At 29.3% G+C, this 21,600-nt stretch overlaps 3 protein-coding genes and 1 long non-coding RNA gene across 4 annotated transcripts; 2 read left to right on the top strand and 2 right to left on the bottom strand.

The window, feature by feature from the left end:
* Positions 1–1,542: 1,542 nt before the first annotated feature.
* Positions 1,543–2,649, bottom strand: LOC115885431. Its single transcript, XM_030904346.1, has 3 exons — positions 2,403–2,649; positions 2,217–2,318; positions 1,543–1,874 (listed from the first exon to the last, which is right to left on the bottom strand). The coding sequence occupies exons 1-3, from the start codon at positions 2,421–2,423 to the stop codon at positions 1,707–1,709; spliced, it is 291 nt and encodes a 96-aa protein (XP_030760206.1). The 5' UTR covers positions 2,424–2,649; the 3' UTR covers positions 1,543–1,706.
* A 2,115-nt stretch (positions 2,650–4,764) lies between these two features.
* Positions 4,765–11,874, bottom strand: LOC115885427 (zinc transporter ZIP3-like). The gene is made up of 3 exons (XM_030904341.1): positions 11,669–11,874; positions 9,854–10,340; positions 4,765–5,921 (listed from the first exon to the last, which is right to left on the bottom strand). The coding sequence occupies exons 2-3, from the start codon at positions 10,259–10,261 to the stop codon at positions 5,073–5,075; spliced, it is 1,257 nt and encodes a 418-aa protein (XP_030760201.1). The 5' UTR covers positions 10,262–10,340; positions 11,669–11,874; the 3' UTR covers positions 4,765–5,072.
* Positions 11,875–13,402: 1,528 nt separating this feature from the next.
* On the top strand, positions 13,403–17,040 carry LOC115885320 (cilia- and flagella-associated protein 53-like). The gene is made up of 10 exons (XM_030904196.1): positions 13,403–13,622; positions 13,763–13,995; positions 15,090–15,266; positions 15,344–15,506; positions 15,577–15,757; positions 15,820–15,854; positions 15,886–15,954; positions 16,012–16,230; positions 16,498–16,710; positions 16,845–17,040. Exons 1-10 carry the CDS (start codon positions 13,515–13,517, stop codon positions 17,010–17,012), a joined length of 1,566 nt encoding a protein of 521 aa, XP_030760056.1. The 5' UTR covers positions 13,403–13,514; the 3' UTR covers positions 17,013–17,040.
* A 1,546-nt stretch (positions 17,041–18,586) lies between these two features.
* On the top strand, positions 18,587–20,766 carry LOC115885389. The gene is made up of 4 exons (XR_004050720.1): positions 18,587–18,652; positions 18,740–18,903; positions 19,413–19,545; positions 19,668–20,766. It is a non-coding gene; the product is annotated as an uncharacterized LOC115885389 (long non-coding RNA).
* The last annotated feature ends 834 nt before the right edge of the window (positions 20,767–21,600 follow it).

The raw sequence follows: 21,600 nt of genomic DNA, 5'->3' as shown, positions 1-21,600 counted from the left end.
TATGTATTACTGAACATCGTCATCGATTTCCTTTTAGATTGTTTTAAATACTTGGTATTTCTGGTGCTTGCCCGCCGTGAGATACTTACTAAAATAACGGTCGACAACATAAAAGATAAAGATTCAGTTTTGATTGTTAAAGTTCCCGATACAAAAACAAACATAGACCGAGTATTTACAGTATCAAATTTGAATTATATTGAGATTTACCGAAAATACGCAGCTCTTCGTCCAAGAAATGCTACCAGTCGCAGATTGTTTTTAAAGTATCAAAATAAAAGATGTGTTAACCAAGTGGAGTCGGCATAAATTCTATTGGTAAGATGCCAATGTCACAACCTTGTCATTTTTTGACGTTTGTAGATTAAAACTCGCTTTAAACTAATTTTTGCAGCTTTAATCTAAATAAAATATCTATTACAAGCATTTGCTCTATAAAGTAAAATGCAGAGCTACCCGGTATCTTAAATGATACAACAAATTTAAACATTTTTGCCAAAATTTCATTCGGTTCAGGGGCTTTAGTGTGAATTTCGATATGAATAATGACGTGCATCGGAAAATGGTTTTGTGATTACCGTACATCACAATCAACCGTATAGGATAGTCTTTAGAATTAGATTAAGTAAATTATTATTATGGAGTCTTTCTGTCATAATATAGTTTCATTAAATATGTGACGAAACCAGAATATTTTTATCGAATTTTATTAAATTTATTTTTAGATTATCATTTGCTTTAATTTTGTGCACATGCCAATAAAGATTTTTTGAAAAAAAGTTTCAATATTTTATTTATATATTATATAACATATTATGGCATGACTATGGATGATATCAGTATATTGTTAGTACTAAATCAGTATCATATAACAAGGTTTATCACAGTTTTATATTTTTATTATTTTATTGGGCCTTATGTTATTTTTTATCTAGCAAAAATTCTATCAAACATAATTTATGTTGTGTCATTTTAATAATCAATATTTGGCGATTATGTAAATATATTATTTATGTATTTTAATACTTTTACAGATTTAAGAATTTAGTTATCTTGAGGTCAGTGTCAAGTCAAAGAGACGCAAAACTTGATTATTTTTTTAATATATTATATAAAATGCTGGTCGTAGTATACAGTGTGTTTCATAAAAAAATATAAACTTTTGAACATTTTTTTCCCAGCCAAATTTTTATATAGGCTTATTATTTCTGGTGTCCAACTATACTACTACAAGTTCAAATATTAGCACTTATTTAAGACACATCCTGTACAATTAAAGTAATGTGTATTTTAAACACAGTATGTTTTTTTTATATAGGAAGCCTAAAGAGGAATATAATTTTTATTCAAGGGTAATTTTGAAATAAAATAAAAACTACAGTTTTAATAAAGAAAGAAGCTATATTTAATAAAAATAAGTATAGTTATTAACATAACTATGGAGTATAAAATTATTTAATCAAAAATTTAAACTAAATTAAAATACATTTTTATAAAAAAGGAATCATAAAATATGTCTAAAACAAAATAAAAAAAGCATTGTTTCTTACAACATTTCTCACATGATATTAATAAAAAAAGACATGTTTTACGAAAAATATTATTACAAATGACAGGTAAAACACCTCAACCATCTTGATTAAGAAATCAATATACTTATTGGTAATTAAGTATATGAAAATTTAGTATAATTTCGAAGAAATACTCTAGGATTGTCTTAGTCCAGGCTGTGTCCAGATATACCCAGTATTCGTCATGGAGCAGACAGCATTGTAGTACCTTCCCGGAGACCTACAGAAGTTCCACTCTGGACACTTACAACGGAACAGGCTCTGGAACTCTTCTTTGCATACCTCGTTCCACCAACAAGTCCTCTGGAAAAAGAAAAAGTTGAATTTTACGGTTATTTTGACGGTTTGTTTTTTACATATTTACAATTAATTTATTTTTGTTTCCTAATATATTTTGATTAAAAGAAAATACGTAAAAGTGGGCAACGCTGTGCCGCTCAAGCTTAATCACGTCATTAAAAGTTCATTTGATATGAACTATACACCCATATTTTTAAGAAATATTAATAAACCTATCATTGCAATGATTTGTCGAGTTTAGACTATGTTATATTGACAAGAAATTAGTTCAAATGACTTGAGTTGTATAAACGCTCATTTAGCTTAATTATAAAGAACTACTTAAAGTAAAATAATTATTCTAACCTCTGTTAAATATCCATGTACCGAATTATCTGTACTCCTCTTCACCAGAATTCCACCTTCAGTCTTGCAATAACATAGAATAGTAACAATAAAAAAGCAGCGCTAAAAAAGAATATAAAATATCTAAAAAAAATCGTTCATACACTAAAAAAACGTTAAAGTATATTTTAAATAAGATAGACACACCTGTAGTAATTTCTTGAACATTGTTTTGTTCCCTACAAGGGGTGGTGTACCCTAAAGTTTCATCCCTTACAGAAATACCATAGATATTTTCACTTTCCTGACTTGATAATCATGATAAAATATCTTTAAGTATACTTAGAGACAAAAAAAAGAGTGGAATACTTGTGAAAAGCTCTTTGTACTTATTTAAGGGTATTAAAAACGTATATTTCTTCAAAAAATGCCGGTAAATAAGAAGAAATAAATGATTTTGTGGTGATGTTCAGTTATTTTATTGATTTTCGTTATGAAGAAAAGCTGCCTGAATGGTCAGAGACATCTATGTTCGATTTTCACACCCAATGAAAACTGGAAATAGAAGTTCTGTTTGTTTTTCTTGCTGAATTGAAGATATTTTGAATAAATAATAAGTGTTATAGATTTTCAATATAAAAAATTACATTTAGGTCATATTTCTTGATGGTAATTTTCTATAATGGAAGAAGTAAAAATAAATTAATGATATATTGTATTTATTTACGTTCTTCCAGTGTTTTAGTTAAAAATCAATAAAAACCATTATATATATAATTTCAGAAATCATTTCGTTTTTCTCTATTTTTTACCTTGGGTTTATGTCATCACCATCATCATAATGATAACCATTTCTCTCATCTATATTCTCTTTCTATACTAACTAAAATATATAGACTTATTTAAAATTTACCCTTCATTGAATTATCTATTTTTTCGTACATTAATATAAAAACAGTTTGATAAATATGTTTATAATTCCATTATTTCTGTATATTATATTAACTCAATTTCTCTATTTCTAGGAAATTGATCGAATGTTATTTATATCAAGCAAGCCACGAGTGTATTAGTGACAGCCCATGCAATTAGGCTAATTTAAAAATTCCACCCTTGCCAATTCGGAAAATCATCGTCCTTACACGAGGAAGTATGGAAAAATAAGGAAATTGCAAAAACCTGGAAAGGAATAACGACATTGTATAGGATATTGACCTGAAATATTACAAAAAAATGCTTTTATTACGTGAGTTAAGCATGTTTATTAATTTAGTCGATGCAGATTTTTTTATCATTTATTTATCAGTCGTCGCCTGTATGACGCCGCTTTTTTTTCAATCGTATCGAGAGAGAAAAAAAACGACGTCATAGACGACCGAGTAATGATAATCGATGATAATTTTGGCGAGGTCAAACCTTAGCCGTCATTTATTTAACCCGAACTCTTCTTTACCTACACACAAGGTTTTTTTTCGTAGGTTTAGACTGAACAGATAAAACTGACAGGTAAAATATTACGTGTGAACGGGGCTTAACAATTAAACGTAGGATTATCGATTTTAGATTATTTAAAAATAACTATTAAAAAAAATAATCTAATAATACCTAAAAAACATCAACAAAAAAAAACAAAATTTATATGAGTGAAGTCGCATTAACATTGGAGGCTTATCAAGGCAATTTATCAAATTGTAATTACCTGAAACTTGACCTTAACAACATGGACTGCAGCTTCTTGAACCTTTTAAAAAGTCTAGTTAAAAGTCAACGATTTTTTTATTTTTTGTTAAAAACTAATTTCTTGTAGAATTTGAAAAATCGATCATTTTCTAAATCATTATAAAAAAACCTCAGAACAAATAAAATATTTAAAATAACATTAACAGGTCAATGTAATTTATAATTTAGGTTTTATAAATCAATAAAAACAATAAACAAAATTACAAAAACCTTATTGTTGGCAATAAAATGTATAAAATAAATGCCTTACTAAAATATGGCATCATTTACTGAGAAAATAGTGAATTTATAAATAATTTATTAATTTAACAGTTCAATTTAGTGACCTACCTTAACAGTCTATCTATTATATTGATTGTATAATAAATATTTCACATCTGTCGATTTTCTTGAATAAAACTATTAATTTTTTCTCCAATTAGGTCAACCATAATATAAATTTATCCCTTTTATATATTTTTTCCAACGTATGTGTCTTTCAAAAATAAAGATATCTGTATAGATGTGATAGGAATATACTTACATATTATTAATCCTGCTTTAATATACAGGGTGAGTCTTAAATAACACTGCCACATTTTCACACAATGCTTGTAGATCTCGGTAAAAAACACATTTCCTCTTCTAAAAAATCCTTCCTAAAAGAAAAATTCTTCCTAAAAAATCCAAAATTTTATTTTTTTTTCACGAAAAAATCTCATAAACGGGTTCCTGGGATCGAAATACCCTGTATGTTTTGCATTTTAAGCGGTAAATAAAAAATAAACACCGTAATAATATACACATATATCTATTATAAAACTTAACAATTCATAAAATAAATCACCATCTTATTTATACAACAAACTCTGTTTTTTTAAACTATGAAAAGCGTTCTTTGAAAAACTTGAGGGAATATAGTAATTACTCTAATAAATTTTTAAATAATATGAGATTAAAAGTAAAAGTACCAACACAGCACAATTTACAATATTAAAATAAATCTCTATATATTTTAAAATATAATTCACAATATTTAAACTAAATTAAAATAAATAGATATTTTATCTACAATAGTGGCACTTATAAATTCTTTTGAACCATTAGCATTAGAATTTACATTTGCGCACACTTAAAGCACTCACTACCTCCATTTCTTTAAGTGTTCGTTACATTCACACCCGTCAAAACACTAACGTCATCATCAGCATGAACAGCTGACCTGGATTCAGCATACTGCAAGAAAGCCATCAAAGTAAAACCTCCCATAATGCACAGACACCTCCTCAACCTGTACACCCTTCTTTCTTTTTCCCTATTCAACACTTCGAAGAAGGTTATGTACAGAATGGTACCTGCACTAAGTCCTTCCAGGAATACCGTTATTGTGGCCATTGTAGAAAAATTTAGGGTAGCATCAACAGTTACTAGGAGCCCTAGGAATATGCCTAGGGGACTTGCAACAGCCAGGGCGATCATTTGGATCACTATGAATCGCATTTTGGTTTGGGCAAGGATTAGTTCCACTCCCATGACGAATAGGATTGAAGCTGAATGGATACTGACCGCTATAAAAAGGTACCAGATCTCTGAAGTTTGTTTTTGGATGCCTATGGACAGTCCTTCTAGAATAGAATGTAGTGACAGTGCCGCTATAGTGAGAACACATCTCATAACTTGTTCACGATCTTTGAGTTTCTCTTCATCTTCCTCTTCAATAACTGCATTATTGGCTCTTTCCAGGTCTTCTCGTATTGAGTACCTACTTTTGGCACTGGCAGATCTGCAGATGGCTTTTTCGCTTTTTGTAGGCGAGAACGTTACAGAGGATTCGGCTTTCGGTGCGGTTTTGGATGGAGATTCCAAGAAATCGACTTCGTTTTCGAAATTACTGTCGAATTGTCTGTTTTTTTCGTTTAAATCCCATTCTTCGATGGTCTCGATGGTTCTTACTGGTGTGATTTTGTTTGATGACCTAGAGGATTCCTTGTGAAGAGATGTGGCAACCTGGAATTTGAAGAAAGGTAGCTAAATTAGTTTTAAACAGATATTATTTGATGAATTTGGTACTTCGTGAATTGGATATTATAGTCCGTCTAGAAAGTATACGGAATTTTTTTTTAATTTTAATGTATTTTTTTTCTGTTACACTCTAAGACAATAGTAATCAATCACGTAGGTTGTGCCGATAGTAGGCTATGACCAAAATCGCATGTCAACACCATGTGTCAAATATTGTTGATTGTAAACCGGCTTAAAATTTGAGAAATAATGTCGCAAGTAAAAAAAAAGAGAAATAGTGTATAGAAAAGGTGTTCGAAACGTTAAAAAATCAGTGTACAGTTCGTCTGCTGGATATGAATGGAATCTGGTGTCTATGAATGGAATGCGCACAAAAAACATTTAAATAAATAACAATATATTTTATACGTCGACTTGACGAGTACGTCACCGCAAATCGCTCCGCCCACTCATTTTATTGGCTACTTGCAAATTTGTCGAATTTTTATTGATGGGACGCGTCGTCAAATTTTTTACGAAAAACATGGAGAGAATATCGTTTCCCCTCCCACGGATACCCCGTAGCTACAGAACGGACAGACGTACTGTAATTGACAACTCGGAAAAAGTGCAGTATATGAGATAACATATACTGCACTTTTTAGTAAATAAAATTAATAATTTGTTATAATTTTTTTAACTCAAGTCCTAAAAATATATATCGATAATTGTAATTTTGCTTTCTTTTTTTCGGATACTTTCTAGACGGACTAAATTAGTATCCAATTCATATAATAAATATAAAATAGTATACAAAATAGTATACATTATACATACTATAAAATAATTATTACTTCACTCTGTATACACTTTCTAAAGTTGCGATTTTATATTGGTCTAAAGAAATAGAAAGTGAGATATAATTTACCTGACACGAAGCTACTTAGCTATTTTGGGATATAACTAAACTTTTCAAAATTTTACTACAGACACCCAATTCTGTTTGGTGAAAAATGAAAGTCATCGAATCTTCAAGCTATATGTGGCATGCGATGTTAAAATAGGCATGCGAATTTAAATAAAATTTGTGTTTTTTGGCAAACTTGGCAAGTTTTCTTTAACTATTTTCGATCTGGCTTCCTCTAAGACATGCAAAAATATCATGAAAGTTAGAAAAAATAGATTTAAAATATAACATTTTCGATTAATATTTATTTATTTTTTATTTCATATCGATTTGAATTTTTCTCAGTCTCATCCAGTCAACATCTGTGATGGCTATTCACAAAAATTGTCACCAAATTCACGTAGTAATAGCGGCTTCTTTCTGAAAATTTGCGGAATGAGAATAATTTTATAGACAACTTAACTAAGATTGTTTGAGCTCTTGATGAAGTGGCTCGAACCAAAAAAAGAGAATTCCGGTGTATAAAAATTGGTAGAAAAAGAAAATTGACGGAGAATTTTAAATGATAGTAACTAAATTCTATGAAAATGTATATTTTGGAATGTCTAAAGATTGTTTTTATACACTGTTAAAATTGTTTTATATCTATCAAAAATACTAGATAAAATAGTACTTTGACCACAAGTGTAGATTAAATGATACTTTAACAGCGAGGATAGGTTAAAAACTTTATTTCTTCTCGCACGTTTTTTAATTGCTTCCATTTTTGAAAATTTTTGTATTCCTTTTCATAAGTTATTCGGGATTTAAATGGAAGTAGTTTGGACATGGCGTTTGTCGCCTCAGCTTGAATATCTGTTCGTAATTTACTTATTTCGTTTTGAGCCATTTCTGGCTGCAATTCAATCAACAATCGACACGAAAGAGAATTCAAAAATATTGCCTCAAAACTGACAGGTAAAGAGACAGCTTTATTTATTTGTCAAATTACATAGAAACCAACGCCAATCCAGCACAGTATTTTTTCTACTCGTAATAAATTCCTTGAAATAATAATTTCTGAATATTTTTTCTCTCTAGCATTCTATGGTTTTTGATATCCATGAAAAAATTATGGATTTCATGAATACTTTGAGCTTCTGACGATTTTTTCCTCCACTGGATGATATAAGGTATCATAAGAAAAATTTGCCCGCATATAAATTTTGTTTATCCCTAAAATTTATCTAAAAGTAAGAACTCATTGATCATGATTAAAAAAAACTTTTCCCTTTTTTATTATTTTGAAAATTACAAAACGGAGATATAGGTAGGTATATCATAAACATATTTGGCTGTCGTATATATGCATATACACCATTTGGATTTTGGATTTAACACAAACAAAAAATTTGCATTTTTTAATATTCAGAGTGGAATATCTTAGATGCTGATATGGAAATACAATCAATGAAAAGCTTGACGTAATATTTTTTTAAAAGAAGAAATTTATTTTCCTAGAATATAATGGAAATTTTTTATTTAGAAAACACGCACAAAAGAATCTTATACAGTATGTTCCCGGATGGTCTTTACAAGAGAAAAAACACTTTTTTATTATCGACATTTTGAGAAAAAGGGATTCTTCATAAAAATTTCGCTTGTTCTAAAATGGTTAATCCCCTTTATACTTTTCCGAATTTCCATACCGTTTTAGAGAAAATTAAAAAAAAACATGAAAATATGTTTGAATTTTTTCTAGTCCTAAAAATCAAAAAGCGTTTCTTTGGTAATAAATTTTGTGCCTCTTAAAACAGCAAAAATATGACGGTAATTGAAATCCTATCAATCCAAATCTATGACTAGGAAAAATTTCAACTATATTTTCATGTTTTCTTTTTAATTTTCCCTAAAACGGTATGAAAATTTGGGAAAGTGTTAAGGAGATTAACTATTTCTCCAAAAAAAAATCCTTCATGGGTATTTCGCCACTGCACTGCAAGAAAATAGAATACAGAACAACAAACAAAAAATGTAATATACCAAATACCATGTGAATGGGATAAATTTTACATTGGTGAAACATCTAGACCCTTAAATGTTAGAATTAAAGAACATAAAGATTATTTAAGAAAGGGAGATTTTCACAAATCTAAGATTTGTCAGTATTCATGGGACACAGGGCACAGAATAAATTTTAATAACGGCAAAATTATAATGAAAGGAGGCGCTAGCCTCTAAAAGAAAAACAAAAGAGGCTTTTTTAATTCAATCTAATACAAATAAATGTATTGCTCATGCATCTGTAGATGTTAGTAATGTATGGCAATCGCTTCTTTGATTTTAAAGAACATAACATAAATAAACATAACATACGTAAAAATTGAAAATAATCATACAGAAACTTTGGGGCTTTTTGGTTTTCCCTTATTAAGTAATTGTTATCAGGTAGTAATTGTTAATTTTGAAGTTTACTTGATATAATGTCATTTTAACAGAACGTCAACGGTTTCTTGTAGACGTATCTGTTTTAAAATTTTAAAAAAGTAAAGTGTTTTCGAATAGTTGAATTTAAATATTTTAAATAGTTTTTTTCTTTATTCTTTGTATTTTTTTTGCTTCCGACGACGGAAAGAGATAAACTTTCCGAAACGTTAAGCATTTTTTTCTTTGTTAGGCAAATTTGTATAACTGTAAACATAACTTCTGACAAGCAGTGTCCGTTTAGGTTTAACGCCCAGATGTGTTTACAAAAAATAACTATTTTATTTTATAGATTTTCTTGCAGTGCAGTGGCGAAACACCCATAAAGGATTTTTTTGGAGAGATGAATCCGCCACATAGATATAGACATTTTTTGAGATTAACTATTTTAGAACAAGCAAAATTTTTTATGAAGAATCCATTTTTCTCAAAATGTCAATAATAGAACAGTTTTTCCTCTTGTGAAGACAATCCGGGGACATACTGTAGAGCTATCATACAAAAAACTCTTTAGTTAATAGGTGTAAACACTATTTGCCTATAAAAGTTACTTTAAGTTGATACAAATCTTATCCAGAGCACTTTTCGTGCAAGATTTATTCGAGTTGATCATCCAGTGGCTAAACTCCTCTAAAAAATATATAGAGAAGAACCCCAAAGAGATCATAAGCTGTGATATCGGATACTCGTTTGTAATTCCCTTAATTTTCTTCAGTTCTTCCACCGAAACAAATAGTGTTCTCATCATGTGCAAAAAGCAAGTTGCAAACATCACTCCTCCACCAAATGATTGCGTCATTGCCACAGCACATGTCACTTGTTGGTGTCTTTTGGCATTGATGAATGTCTTCTTGTCGGTACTGCCTTCCTCCCATCGTCTTAGACAGGTGTCAAGTTTGACAGGCAGCATGCCGAAGAAGAATCGAAAGATTCCGAAGATTATAGCCACAAGGACTTTCGTGGATACCAGATCCATGATGGTTTTGATGTTAAAAAATGAGAATTAGTGGATTATTGAGATTGTTTCAAGCGTGTTTTCATTGTAGAGATGTTTTCTGAAAATGAATTCGAAACATAGATAAGTGAAAAGCATCCTGTTTTATATTTCATGTGATATTTTCCACAGTAAAATTTGAAAGAGCCATATGAAATAACACTGCGTGTATCTGCGAAACCATTAAAGATTTTGAAATACTTTAAATACAAAAAAAATGTTCATTTTTTAACTCTCCATCTAATAAAAATATAATATACAGGGTGTTCCATTTAAAAAAAAACAAAGATTTTTTTTTATATTTTAGAAACTTTGGCGTTTGAATTTTGAGTACCTTGTATGATTTAAGATTACGATATTCATAGCTAAAGTAGGTAAATATAGACCATCTAAAGTAAACACCTAATATAGTTTTGTCAGGATAGTTCTGGTAATTGTAATAATTTTTTTAAAAATGGTTGAAAAATATATATTTTTTATTTATTTATTAATATCTCTGAAATTATCGAAATATATTTACTCATATCTTAGAATTATGTAAAGTGATCTGAAAGGAAGCCAAAAATTCAATAATATACAGGGTGTTCCATTTGAAAAAAATATCGTGATCCACTCACACTTTTTGAGCCACCCTACAGAAGTTAAAATATTTTCCTGAAATGGTTATACTTTTTCCGGACCCTGTATACTATTTTTAAACATTTATATCAAATTTAAATATAACAATTAATAAGAAAGAACATACTTGATATATTTTTGAAGTCAGAAAGAATTGTGTTATCTAATACACTTCTAATATATAGGATGTTCCATTCAAAAATATATAGTTTATACCAATAACTGTGACATTATTTGACAGCGTATGACATTTTTGCTACTAAGTACGAAAACTTGATTAAAATCCTTATAATTTGCTGTTCTAATGAATGTTCTATATCCAAAAATAATCATATTGGTTAATATTATTACAATAATATTATGTATATATTAATTTTTAGATAAAAAGGGAGAAATTATACAATTTTGTTAAATCTCAATGAATTTATTAATAATAAACCACACTGTTTTTTTTTTCCAAAATGTATTTTCTCTATTTTATAGGATACTTTTAGGCCAAATGAAAATAATTAAGTATATTTTCAGAAAATCAAGTTTATTTTATGACCAAAATTTAGTAGAAAATCCTTCATCTCATTTCGGAAAAATAAATTAATGTGAAATAATATTTGTTTGTATAAAAAAAAATGTTTTTTCTCATTAATTAAATAAACATTTTCTAAATTAGTAATTAGTTAGAATGTAATTTATTTTAGAAGTACGCCGTAGGGAATGACAAAATAATTAAATAATTATAATAGCCTTAAAAAAATAATTTAATTAATAACTTACCATCAACTCCAAAAATAAACATAACTTCATTATTCGAACATTTCTTTTTTAGTATAAAACATAAAGTAACTGCCTTTTTAAGTCGTGTTTTCTAATAAAACTATGTTTTTCCATGGTTTTTTTTTGCTATTTTCCTCGCGTATTGCTCTAAAACTGGACGCATACTGGCCGGAAAAGCGTGGAAAATTGGAATTTTCTTTTAACTGCGCACGAACATGGAAAATCGCAAAACTACACTTCGCAACTTCTTTGTTCAGTGGTTTTTTGCACATTAATTTAAGGAAGAATTACCTCAAATAAAGTATTTCCTCAAAACTATTATGTACAAAAAAACCTTTTTAAAATCAAGCTTTATTAAGTTTTATTTCAGTTTTACTTAAAGGAAAATATGTAGTTATTTTTGCTGAATGTTATTTACCTATAGGATGGTCCATTAGAGAGAGGCAGTCCAATATGTTTTATATAAATATTGCATAATTTAAAAAAGTACACATCCTAAAATAATATTTTGTTGTATACAGATAGTCCCAAAAAGAGTAATAATGAAGCTGTAATGTAAGTTCTTTTTTAAATTGCAACCCCCATTTTTCTGTACAGATTTGGGTTTAGCATATAAGTATGCACATAGTACACTATTTTTATTTGAGGTAATTTTCAATTGAAGGATAGTAAAATATAAGGTAAAAAATCATGAGATGGCTTTGACAAAAATTTACCGTTGAAAGAACAACACTTTAAAATAAAATAAATGTTTGATTTTTAATTTTGCATCCAAAAAATAATAATATACAAAGTGATGCATTTAAAAAAGTGAGATAAAGGATTTTTAATATTCCAATGTTGTTTTCGATTACAAGCCATAGTTTAACCAATAGTTTCACAATCCAGTTTGTGTCCTGTGTCCCATGAATGCTCCCAAGTCATATATTTTCGAAAATCACCCTTATTTTTAAATAATGTTTGCATTCTTTACTTAGAACATTTAATTAATATAAATTATAGGGAGATCATAATGGTGGATCGGACTTCCCTTCACTGTAAAATATATCACACCCTATAAAAAAACTATTGTTAATTAATTATCATAATTAACCTTTATAAATTTAAAAACCACTAAAATAAAAATTATACGTCTTCTAGTTCATAAAGAAAAGTCTAAAAAAAGTCGCTGACTTCAAGAATCATTACAAAAGGGTTTTCTAAAAGTTCAGCAAGCTGCAGTACAAGTTTAAGGTCAAATTTCAAGTATAATTACCATTAGATAAAGTACCTTGATAAGCGTTCACTTTTAATGGGAATTTTTCCACATAAACTGTGTTTTTTTTTTCATTTTTTATTTCAGTTTTGTTAGGGTTATTATTAGATAATATAATTAAAAAAGAATTAACAAAAAATAACAATCAATTGCGTTTATTGTTTTAGAGACATTATAAGTATATTAATTTACTTTGTTGCTTGTTTTCTATAAGGATTATTTAATAATAAACATATAAATATATTTCAAAAGATAACATACTCCAATTTAAAAAAAAACTAAATAAAAAATACTAAAAAAAATGAGGATCACAAAATAGACACATACAATAATTAATAAATTAACAATAAAAAATATACTGTATAGAGTGATACCCTTATCTATTTTCAACCCCTAATCCATGCAATTTTATTGATTATCCAAATTATGTATCTATTTCCCTGGTTTTTTTATCGATTCAACAATCAACTCTTTACATCAATCCTTTCACTATTTTTCGTGCTCGTATACTTGTCAAGAGACGTTGACGTTTTTTATATTCTATATATAATTTTTTTTGAACCAGAAACAATAAAATATAAATAAATCAAAATGTTTGGAGGCGATATGGTACTACCAAAATGCCGCGGGAAACTCAGGAAGTTTCCCGTACCAGCAGATATAAATTTCCCAGCTATTCAGCCTGCCAGATATGCCCATGTAAGTAAAATTTAGTCATAATAAAGGGGCGTATTTTTTTTCTAATATAACAAAAAAAATCGACCAAAAACAGTGTAAAAAATTTTAAAAATTTCTACCAAATTTTCTGTAATGTTCAATCACTAAAATAATGATTTTAGATTGGAAGAGAGCCTAACACTGATCAGCATGTTCGAATGCATCACTACAAGCAACGCAAAGACTCCTTTGACAATCTGAAAGTGGAACGGGAAAAATCTAATGCTGCGAGCAATGCTTTCGCTATAAAATACGAGAAGCATGTTCAAATGAAGCGTCTGCAGCGAGCCATAAACGATAGGGTTAATGAAAAAATGAAAGCTTACGAGGAGACAGTAGAAGAAAGAAGGAAAAAGTAAGTTTTCATCTTTTTGTTTCTCTGTAATTTCTTTAGTTTCGACTATTATCTCTAACATTTTTACTTTTTTTTCTTCGTTTCTCTTCTTTTATTTTGGTTGTCTTCGTGCCATTGCTTCTCGTTTTTTTGGCCCTATCTTCTCTTTAGTTCGCTTTTTTCTTATGTTTTTTTTTGTTAGTCGAGTAAACACAGCTTAAAATTATCATGACTGTTTCTTCTCTTTAATTCTCTTATTTTTGCTGTCCTTTTCCTTGTTTGTTCTTTTTTTTATATTGAGTTTCTTATTTTTTGCTTCTTCTCCCGTTGTTACTTTTCTTTTTTTTAAATTTTTTTTTGTCCTTGATTATTTTCTTTATTTCTCTTTAGTTTTTCTTTAATAATTATAGCTTAGAATCATCATGACTGAGTTTCTTCTTACTTCTCTTTTGTTGTTTTATTTAAATTCTTCGCACGTTATTACTTCTCCTCTCTACATTTTTTCTTCAGTTCCTTTTTTTTTTGTTTCTCATTCTCTTATTGTTTTATTCTTAACCTTCTCTTCTGTTTGTTATTTTTATATGACGAGCAATTAATTCACATTTTTGTTTCTCAGATCTTTGTTCCCCTGCTTTTAAAAGTTGTTTTTGATTCCTTGTATATTTTTGCTTCTGTTTTAATCTGTTGCTTACACTTTAGAATCATCGTGACTATACAGGGTGAGTCTGATATAAGTGCAAATATTTTCGGGGCTGGTAGATCTCGTTAAAAGAAACATATTTTTTCTTTGCTCTTTTCAGATAAGTCCAAAATAACCGAGTTATTTTATTTTGCAAATTTTCAGAAAAAAAAATCATTTTTTGCTTAAATTTTGAGAAAAACCGGGTATTTTCTGGGTTTTCTTTCTTGTTAATTTAATCTATTAGCTATGTTGCGATATTATTAAGAAATTATGGTTTTTAACTAAAAATTAAAAAAATTCAAATTTTCAATTTTTTTTTCACCTCATAATCGTGTTTCTGGGGTCGAAATATACTAGCCCTAAAAATATTTGCACTTATTTAAGACCCTCACCCTGTATTATAATACATATAAACTAAACTAAATATATTAAGGTTACAAGACTTGCTGTGTAAAGAGGAAAGACAGTACTACTACGAGACTGTGGACAGTGCTCAGAAAGGCTCAGATCTGAAAATGGAGGAGAAGAAACAAAGAGCTGAGATGTTGAAAGCAAAAAGAGAAGCCGAGAGACTGGAGATTGTGCATCAGAAGAGGATAGAACAATATAGGTAACATTATTTCTTAAAAGAAAAAACCTTTTATATATAGTTAATATATTTTTTTAAATCTTGTTTGTTACTGTTAGACAACGTTGTCAAGAACTGAGACCACACTTGGCGAAGAAGAACTTGATGGAGTCGAAATATTCTCAGCTGCAGCAAATGAGGGAGAATGAAGCTAGAAGAGAATCTGACAGGGAGCTGGATCAGATGTGGCACGAGCTGACCATGAAAGAAATAGAAGCCAAGGTAAATTCTGTACAGATTTTTCAAAAAAAGTTTACATTTATACTTGTTTTTTTCTCTGTTTTGTCTATAGAAAGAGCGAGAAGTTCAAGAAATGCTCAAGAGACGAGAGAAAGAAACAGATTTGCTTCATGTTTGGGACAGTCAAGTTAAACAGAAAGAAATGAAGAGGATTGAAATGAACCAGGCGGCTGTTGAGGAAAGAATGGAAATGGAGAAAGTTAGTGAACAACTAAGAAGAGAAGAAATCGAAGGTATTTGTTCAATTGAACTCATGACTTATATTATTTTGTCTGAATTCGATTTTTTATGTTAGTACTGGATGCAAAACGTCGCAAAAGAGATGCAGCAGCAAAGAACTCCTGGAACAGATTGCATCGAGGAACAGCTGCACGCGCAAAGAAAAAAAGAAGAAGATGCTGTGGACCGATCGTTCAACACTTTAGCTCAGGTTTTTGAACATTTATATTATTACAGACTCGTTATTTCATTAAATTTACTTTTTCAGCTTGAACTGGAAAGGGAAAAGGCTGCCATCCAAGACACTACAGCCCAAGCCAAGAGAGAAACAGCTTTATACAGAAAGCACTTGAAACAACTGGAAGAAGAACGAAAACTCGAAGAGAAAAAGTTGATGGAATTGTTGGACATCCACAGGAAACAGGTTGAAGCCAAGCAGGCCGAAGCTAGGTGCAAAGTTGTCGAAGCGAAACGCAAACTTCAACAGGTATACCTATTAATTTTACTACCTACTGTCATTAAATTGTTATATTATTATTGTTTATTGGTAGTTACTTTTACTTTAGCAGAGATGTTTTTAAAGTGATCATATCTCAATATCTCATCTCAATATGACACTGTATATAGTCCTTGATACACTACAATTTTTCAAACAGTATAGGTATTCTATGTGCTCTTGAAACCTATGTTAACATAAAAAACTCTTTTATGGGTATAAGTTTTCTAATGTATTTTTTCTATGTCTATTGACAAGGACGTGTTGATGGAAAGAGCTGAGCAACTGAAGTACAAAAAACAAGAAGCTGAAGAGCAGCTGAAGCATAAGGAAGCTGAAAATGAGCTGTTAAAGATGGCGTACGAGACCAACGAAAGATTGCAAGCTGAAAGTGATAGATTAGAAAAAATGGCAACTATGCAATACAGAGCTGACTTGAACAGACAAATCGAATACAACAATGTATTAAGAGTAAGTACCTTACATGTTATTTATATTACCTATACCCTGGTATTACTTAATAAAGTTTATATAAAATACTATATAGTCTATTTCCATAAAATAATTCAATTATAGATTATTTTTTTGTTTTCTTTAATTTTTAGTTAAGAGAGAAAGAAGAACTGGAACGTCAGCTGGCTGAAGGACAAAGGGAAGAAGAAAAATACAGAAAAATAGTCCAGGATATCCTCATGGGAGAGATAGAGGCTGGTGTAAAGCATCCCTTCAGAAGGGCCATGGAACAAACCGATTGTTATTGCCCTAAAATTTAATATTCTGAATAAACGTTTCAGGGAAATAGTTAAAATATTTTTTTTTTCAGCACGAAATTTTAATTTTGCATTCAAATCTTTAGTGAAACATATAAAATGATATACTTTATACACTTGAATACTTGTAGAATGTGTATATTGACTTTTATAAGGTACTATTCATATATTAGGAACTTTTATTACTATATTAATTATTATAGAATTTAATTTTCTTTTTTCAAATATTTAAAAAAATTTCCTTCACCATTTTATCAAGAAAATAGTATTGCATTGTGATGTATATATCTGGTTGCCTAAGTATAATATTTTTAAAATTATTGTTAAAAAACAAACAATAACTTTGCTATACGAATTTCGAAAATAAAATAATTTAATTTGTGACTTTTCAACAGTATTTGGGCCAGTATATTTTAATAAAACGTAAGTTTGCTATAAAAAATTTATTATTATTCTATTGATACATCTATACGTGTTAAAAGTGTATATATTTTTACAATTTTCATAACTTTCATTTTCAAAATCGAGTATATGGAAATATAGATACATTCTTTAATGTTCTCTGTTGTACAATAAAAATAAAGTTGTTTAGAATATTGCTTTTACAATGCTTTAATTATAATTTTCTTTTTTTAGGAGCGTTACTAATAATACACACCGGCACATAAAGACCACCTAAAAGACCAGACACTGATCAGCTTTTATATAATTTTGATATTTCTCTTACAGCAGGACTAGCTACAGAATTTTGTTGAATTTCGCCTCAAATCTGGTCAAATCCTTGCTGTAAATTTGTTAAAGTCACCTCTGTATCTTCGACTAACTTATACCTTGCATATAGCAGTTTTGTTAGAGCATTCTAGACATTTTTGTAAGTATTATAAGAATCTGTACGTATATTGTCTACATAAATCAGTAAAACATTTTTCATCCCTTCACAGCATTCCTGTTGGCATTGTGATCCAGTATTTGCAATCATATCCTCGATACAACAAGTATTACATTTTACTTGATCTCTACTTTTATTACTATATTTATCTTACTTTTTCTTGTAAGAGACTTAACTATAAATTCAGCATTAGTTTATACAGGATATAATAAAACTAGTTTCAATACTTTTTCTTGAATCTCGAGTGTTCTTGTTATCAAACGGTTGGATTCTTTAGCTTGTAAACTAAAAAGATTTTCGTTATTTCGAATATTTAGACCGTAAATATCAGCGATTTTATCTAGATCACGTAATTTTAAACTGTTAGATTCCATTTTAAGGTCTAAAATCATATAATAAAATAATTAATTTAAAACTGCTTTTAATGTATTTTAATTATTTACTATTGCTATCCTTGTTTATTTTTGTTATTATCTTTGTCTAACAGGTAACCATAGATTATAATTTGATATCTCCTCTTTTAATTTTTTTTTCGGATACTGGCTGGTACATGTTTAGAACCATAAGTATTAAAAAGAAGAAGAACGTTACTTTGATTCTATGGCTACTGGTCTTTTAAGTCCTGAAATACGAAAAAGAAGAGTGACGCTGGTGGCGCCAATGTGGAAAAAGTGTGAAAATTTGGAACTAAAATGTTGTTGACATTTTCATATTTATGGAGAGATCTGCTCTAAATTGTCTAAATCTTGTTTTTGTAAGTATAAAACGAATTGAACTGTTACAAAATCGTGATAAACAAATAATACACACTTATTTTAGTTGAATCAATATTTTCTTTTAGGCGCAGTATTATTTATGCAGCAAAAAATGGTCATGACAGGACGCCATTGTTCGTTGTTGGAAGTTCTTTTACAATTTTTCTGATTTTTTGGTAGAAAAAGTGGTTCTTCAGTGCACTATTTGAGCTTATTCGGTTCCTTAAGGCCTGTTTAATCTCCTGTAAATGTAAGTACCCATAGTTTTGATCCTTTTTATAGTTTTTTCTCTTTCAAATATTTCAATTACATCATTGTTAAAAGCTTATACATTTTTCCAATTTTCATCATTTTCTTTTTCAAAATCGAGTATATGGAAATAGAGATACATTCCTTGATGCCTCTATTGTACAATAAATTTAAAGTTATTTAGAGTATTGCTTTATATTTAGAAACATTTGGTGTTTTTTTTTTGGTAGAGTTTAAAGATGTTTTGTATTCTTAAACGTAATATTTTTGGTGTTTATCTGTCCAGGCCTACCCTCCATAGTCCAAACAAGTATTTTCTACCTCTTTTAGAATAAGTCAGGGTACCTAAGTCAGTGTTAATATACCCTAAGGTGCCTCCCATTCTCCACAATTTTCTAATACTTCCAGATTAAAAAAATACAGTTTTTACGGTTTTATTATTGTACCCCGTAGTCATATTTGTTGGTTAAATTTATTTTATAATGTTTTAATTGTAATTTTCTTTTTTAGGAGTTTTATTTCTTTACACATCCAACATGTAAAGACCAGCTACGAGAAGAGACCTTGGTCACCCCTCATATAATCCTGACGTTTGTCCATCATTCTGTTTTACGAGATTGGTTTTACATTATCCAGTTAAAAAGTAAGTTTTTTTTATTATTTAGTAAAGCAATTTTTATAAATTTATTAAATGTTTCTTAACAGAGTAACTATATTTTCTATCACAACATAATATATTTAATATTATTTATTTCTTTGTTACAGATTTTGCACAACAAATCGATGGATGTATACAGTTCCAGGGCAGTAATTTCTAATTTCTAGTTTTATACAAGATATTTAAACGTTCTTTGAAAACGCTGTATGTGTATAAAATATACCGCAAGATCGAAAAAAACGGCGTCAGAGATAGCTTGGGAACTAAGATCACCGTCATTTTGTATGTCAATTTATATTGGGAATTTCAGCAATTGGTATTTCAGAGCTAACTGGACGCCGTTTTTTTTTTTTTGATCATACCATATTTATTTAAACGTTCTTTGTAAACGCTGTTTGTGTATAAAATATACCGTAAGATCGAAAAAAACGGTGTCAGAGATAGCTTGGGAATTAAGATCACCGTTATTTTATATGTAAATTTATATCGGGAATTTCAACAATTGTTATTTCAAAGCCAACGCGACGCCGTTTTTTTTTCGATCATACCATATATTTAAACGTTCTTTGAAAACGCTGTTTGTGTATAAAATATACCGTAAGATCGAAAAAAAACGGCGTAAGAGATAGCTTGGAAATTAAGATCACCGTCATTTTGTATGTAAATTTATATTGGAAATTTCAACAATAATTGGTATTTCAGAGCCAACTCGACGCCGTTTTTTTTTCAGTCATACCGTAATATTTTAAGTATATTTAGTCATTTTATTGTTAATATATCTTCTGTTTTGTATAAGCAAAAATAATATAAAATGTATTTTTAGGAGGAAGATAAATGTAATTTTTCCTCTTTTGAACTAAGTATTTTGCGTTTTTACATTTGTTTTATAATTTACATGTAAAAAAATACTCATATAGGATTTTTTGGATAAATTTACGTGTATTTTCCACCATAACGTAAAATCATGTAGAGAAAGCCCATCCCTGATCAAAACATTATATGATCAGGCATACTTTGTACCGTATGATCGAATAAAAACGGCGTCCAGTTTGCTTGGAAATGACGATCGTTGACATTCTTCATATAATTTTACCTATAAAATAATGACAGCCATCTTCATTTCATAGCCATCGCTGACGCCGTTTTTTTTTTCGATTATATTGTATAATGACACGACCTACTTATGATTTATACAATATGATTGAAAAAAAAACGGCGTCAGCGATAGCTAAGCGAAATGAAAGTCGCTGCCATTTTATATGAAATTATGCGGAGAATGTCATCGATCGTAATTTCCAAGCTAACCGGACGCCTTTTTTCGATCATATATATAAAGCCTGCTTGATCATAAAACTTAGATCTTTTATATTTTATATCAGTTTAGCAAACATTCATTCTTATTTAGATTTAGTTCTATCTTTGTCAAATATCTGTATACTAGTACTTTATTATGAATAAATAAAACTATTAAAATTAATTGTTGTTTTATTTCTGAATTTCAAAAAAAGATTTACCGAAAATATTTTACTTCTAGTGAAAATATAAAGTATATACTCCAAAAGATATAATTCATCTCCTTGCTCTTATATTCTCCTGATAGAAATCGGAAACTTCGTTGAAATCGAAAGTTTTGTTACAAATTCGAATATCTTTATTTGTATCAGGAGCACATAAGAGCGAAGAGGTGGTTTAGTTGTTGAAAAATTTATACGTGTATATACCCCTTCGCACTCATATGCTCCCGAAATAAATTCGAGACATCTCATTTTTAATAAAAGCTGTCAAAAATAATTCCAAATGGCAAAATTTGGAGTACCCGACCAACGAGCTCGAACGAGTTAGATTTTTTCGAAAAACGGCCATAACTTCTAAACTAAAAGAGCTATCGAGGAACGGAAGTCGGCATTCGATTCGCCTTTCAACCCTCTATAAGGGTGCAAAATTAGGGCGCGATCGGAAAAAAAAAAAAAAATTTCGGCAAAAATGAAGGAAGGTTAACCCCTTACCTCATTTTTCGCCAAAAAATTTTTTGGTCTCCGA

Source organism: Sitophilus oryzae, unplaced genomic scaffold (genome assembly GCF_002938485.1).
Source record: "Sitophilus oryzae breed Bouriz unplaced genomic scaffold, Soryzae_2.0 scaffold_381_pilon_pilon, whole genome shotgun sequence".
Classification (NCBI taxonomy): domain Eukaryota; kingdom Metazoa; phylum Arthropoda; class Insecta; order Coleoptera; family Curculionidae; genus Sitophilus; species Sitophilus oryzae.
This window is presented reverse-complemented; position numbering and strand designations above follow the sequence as displayed.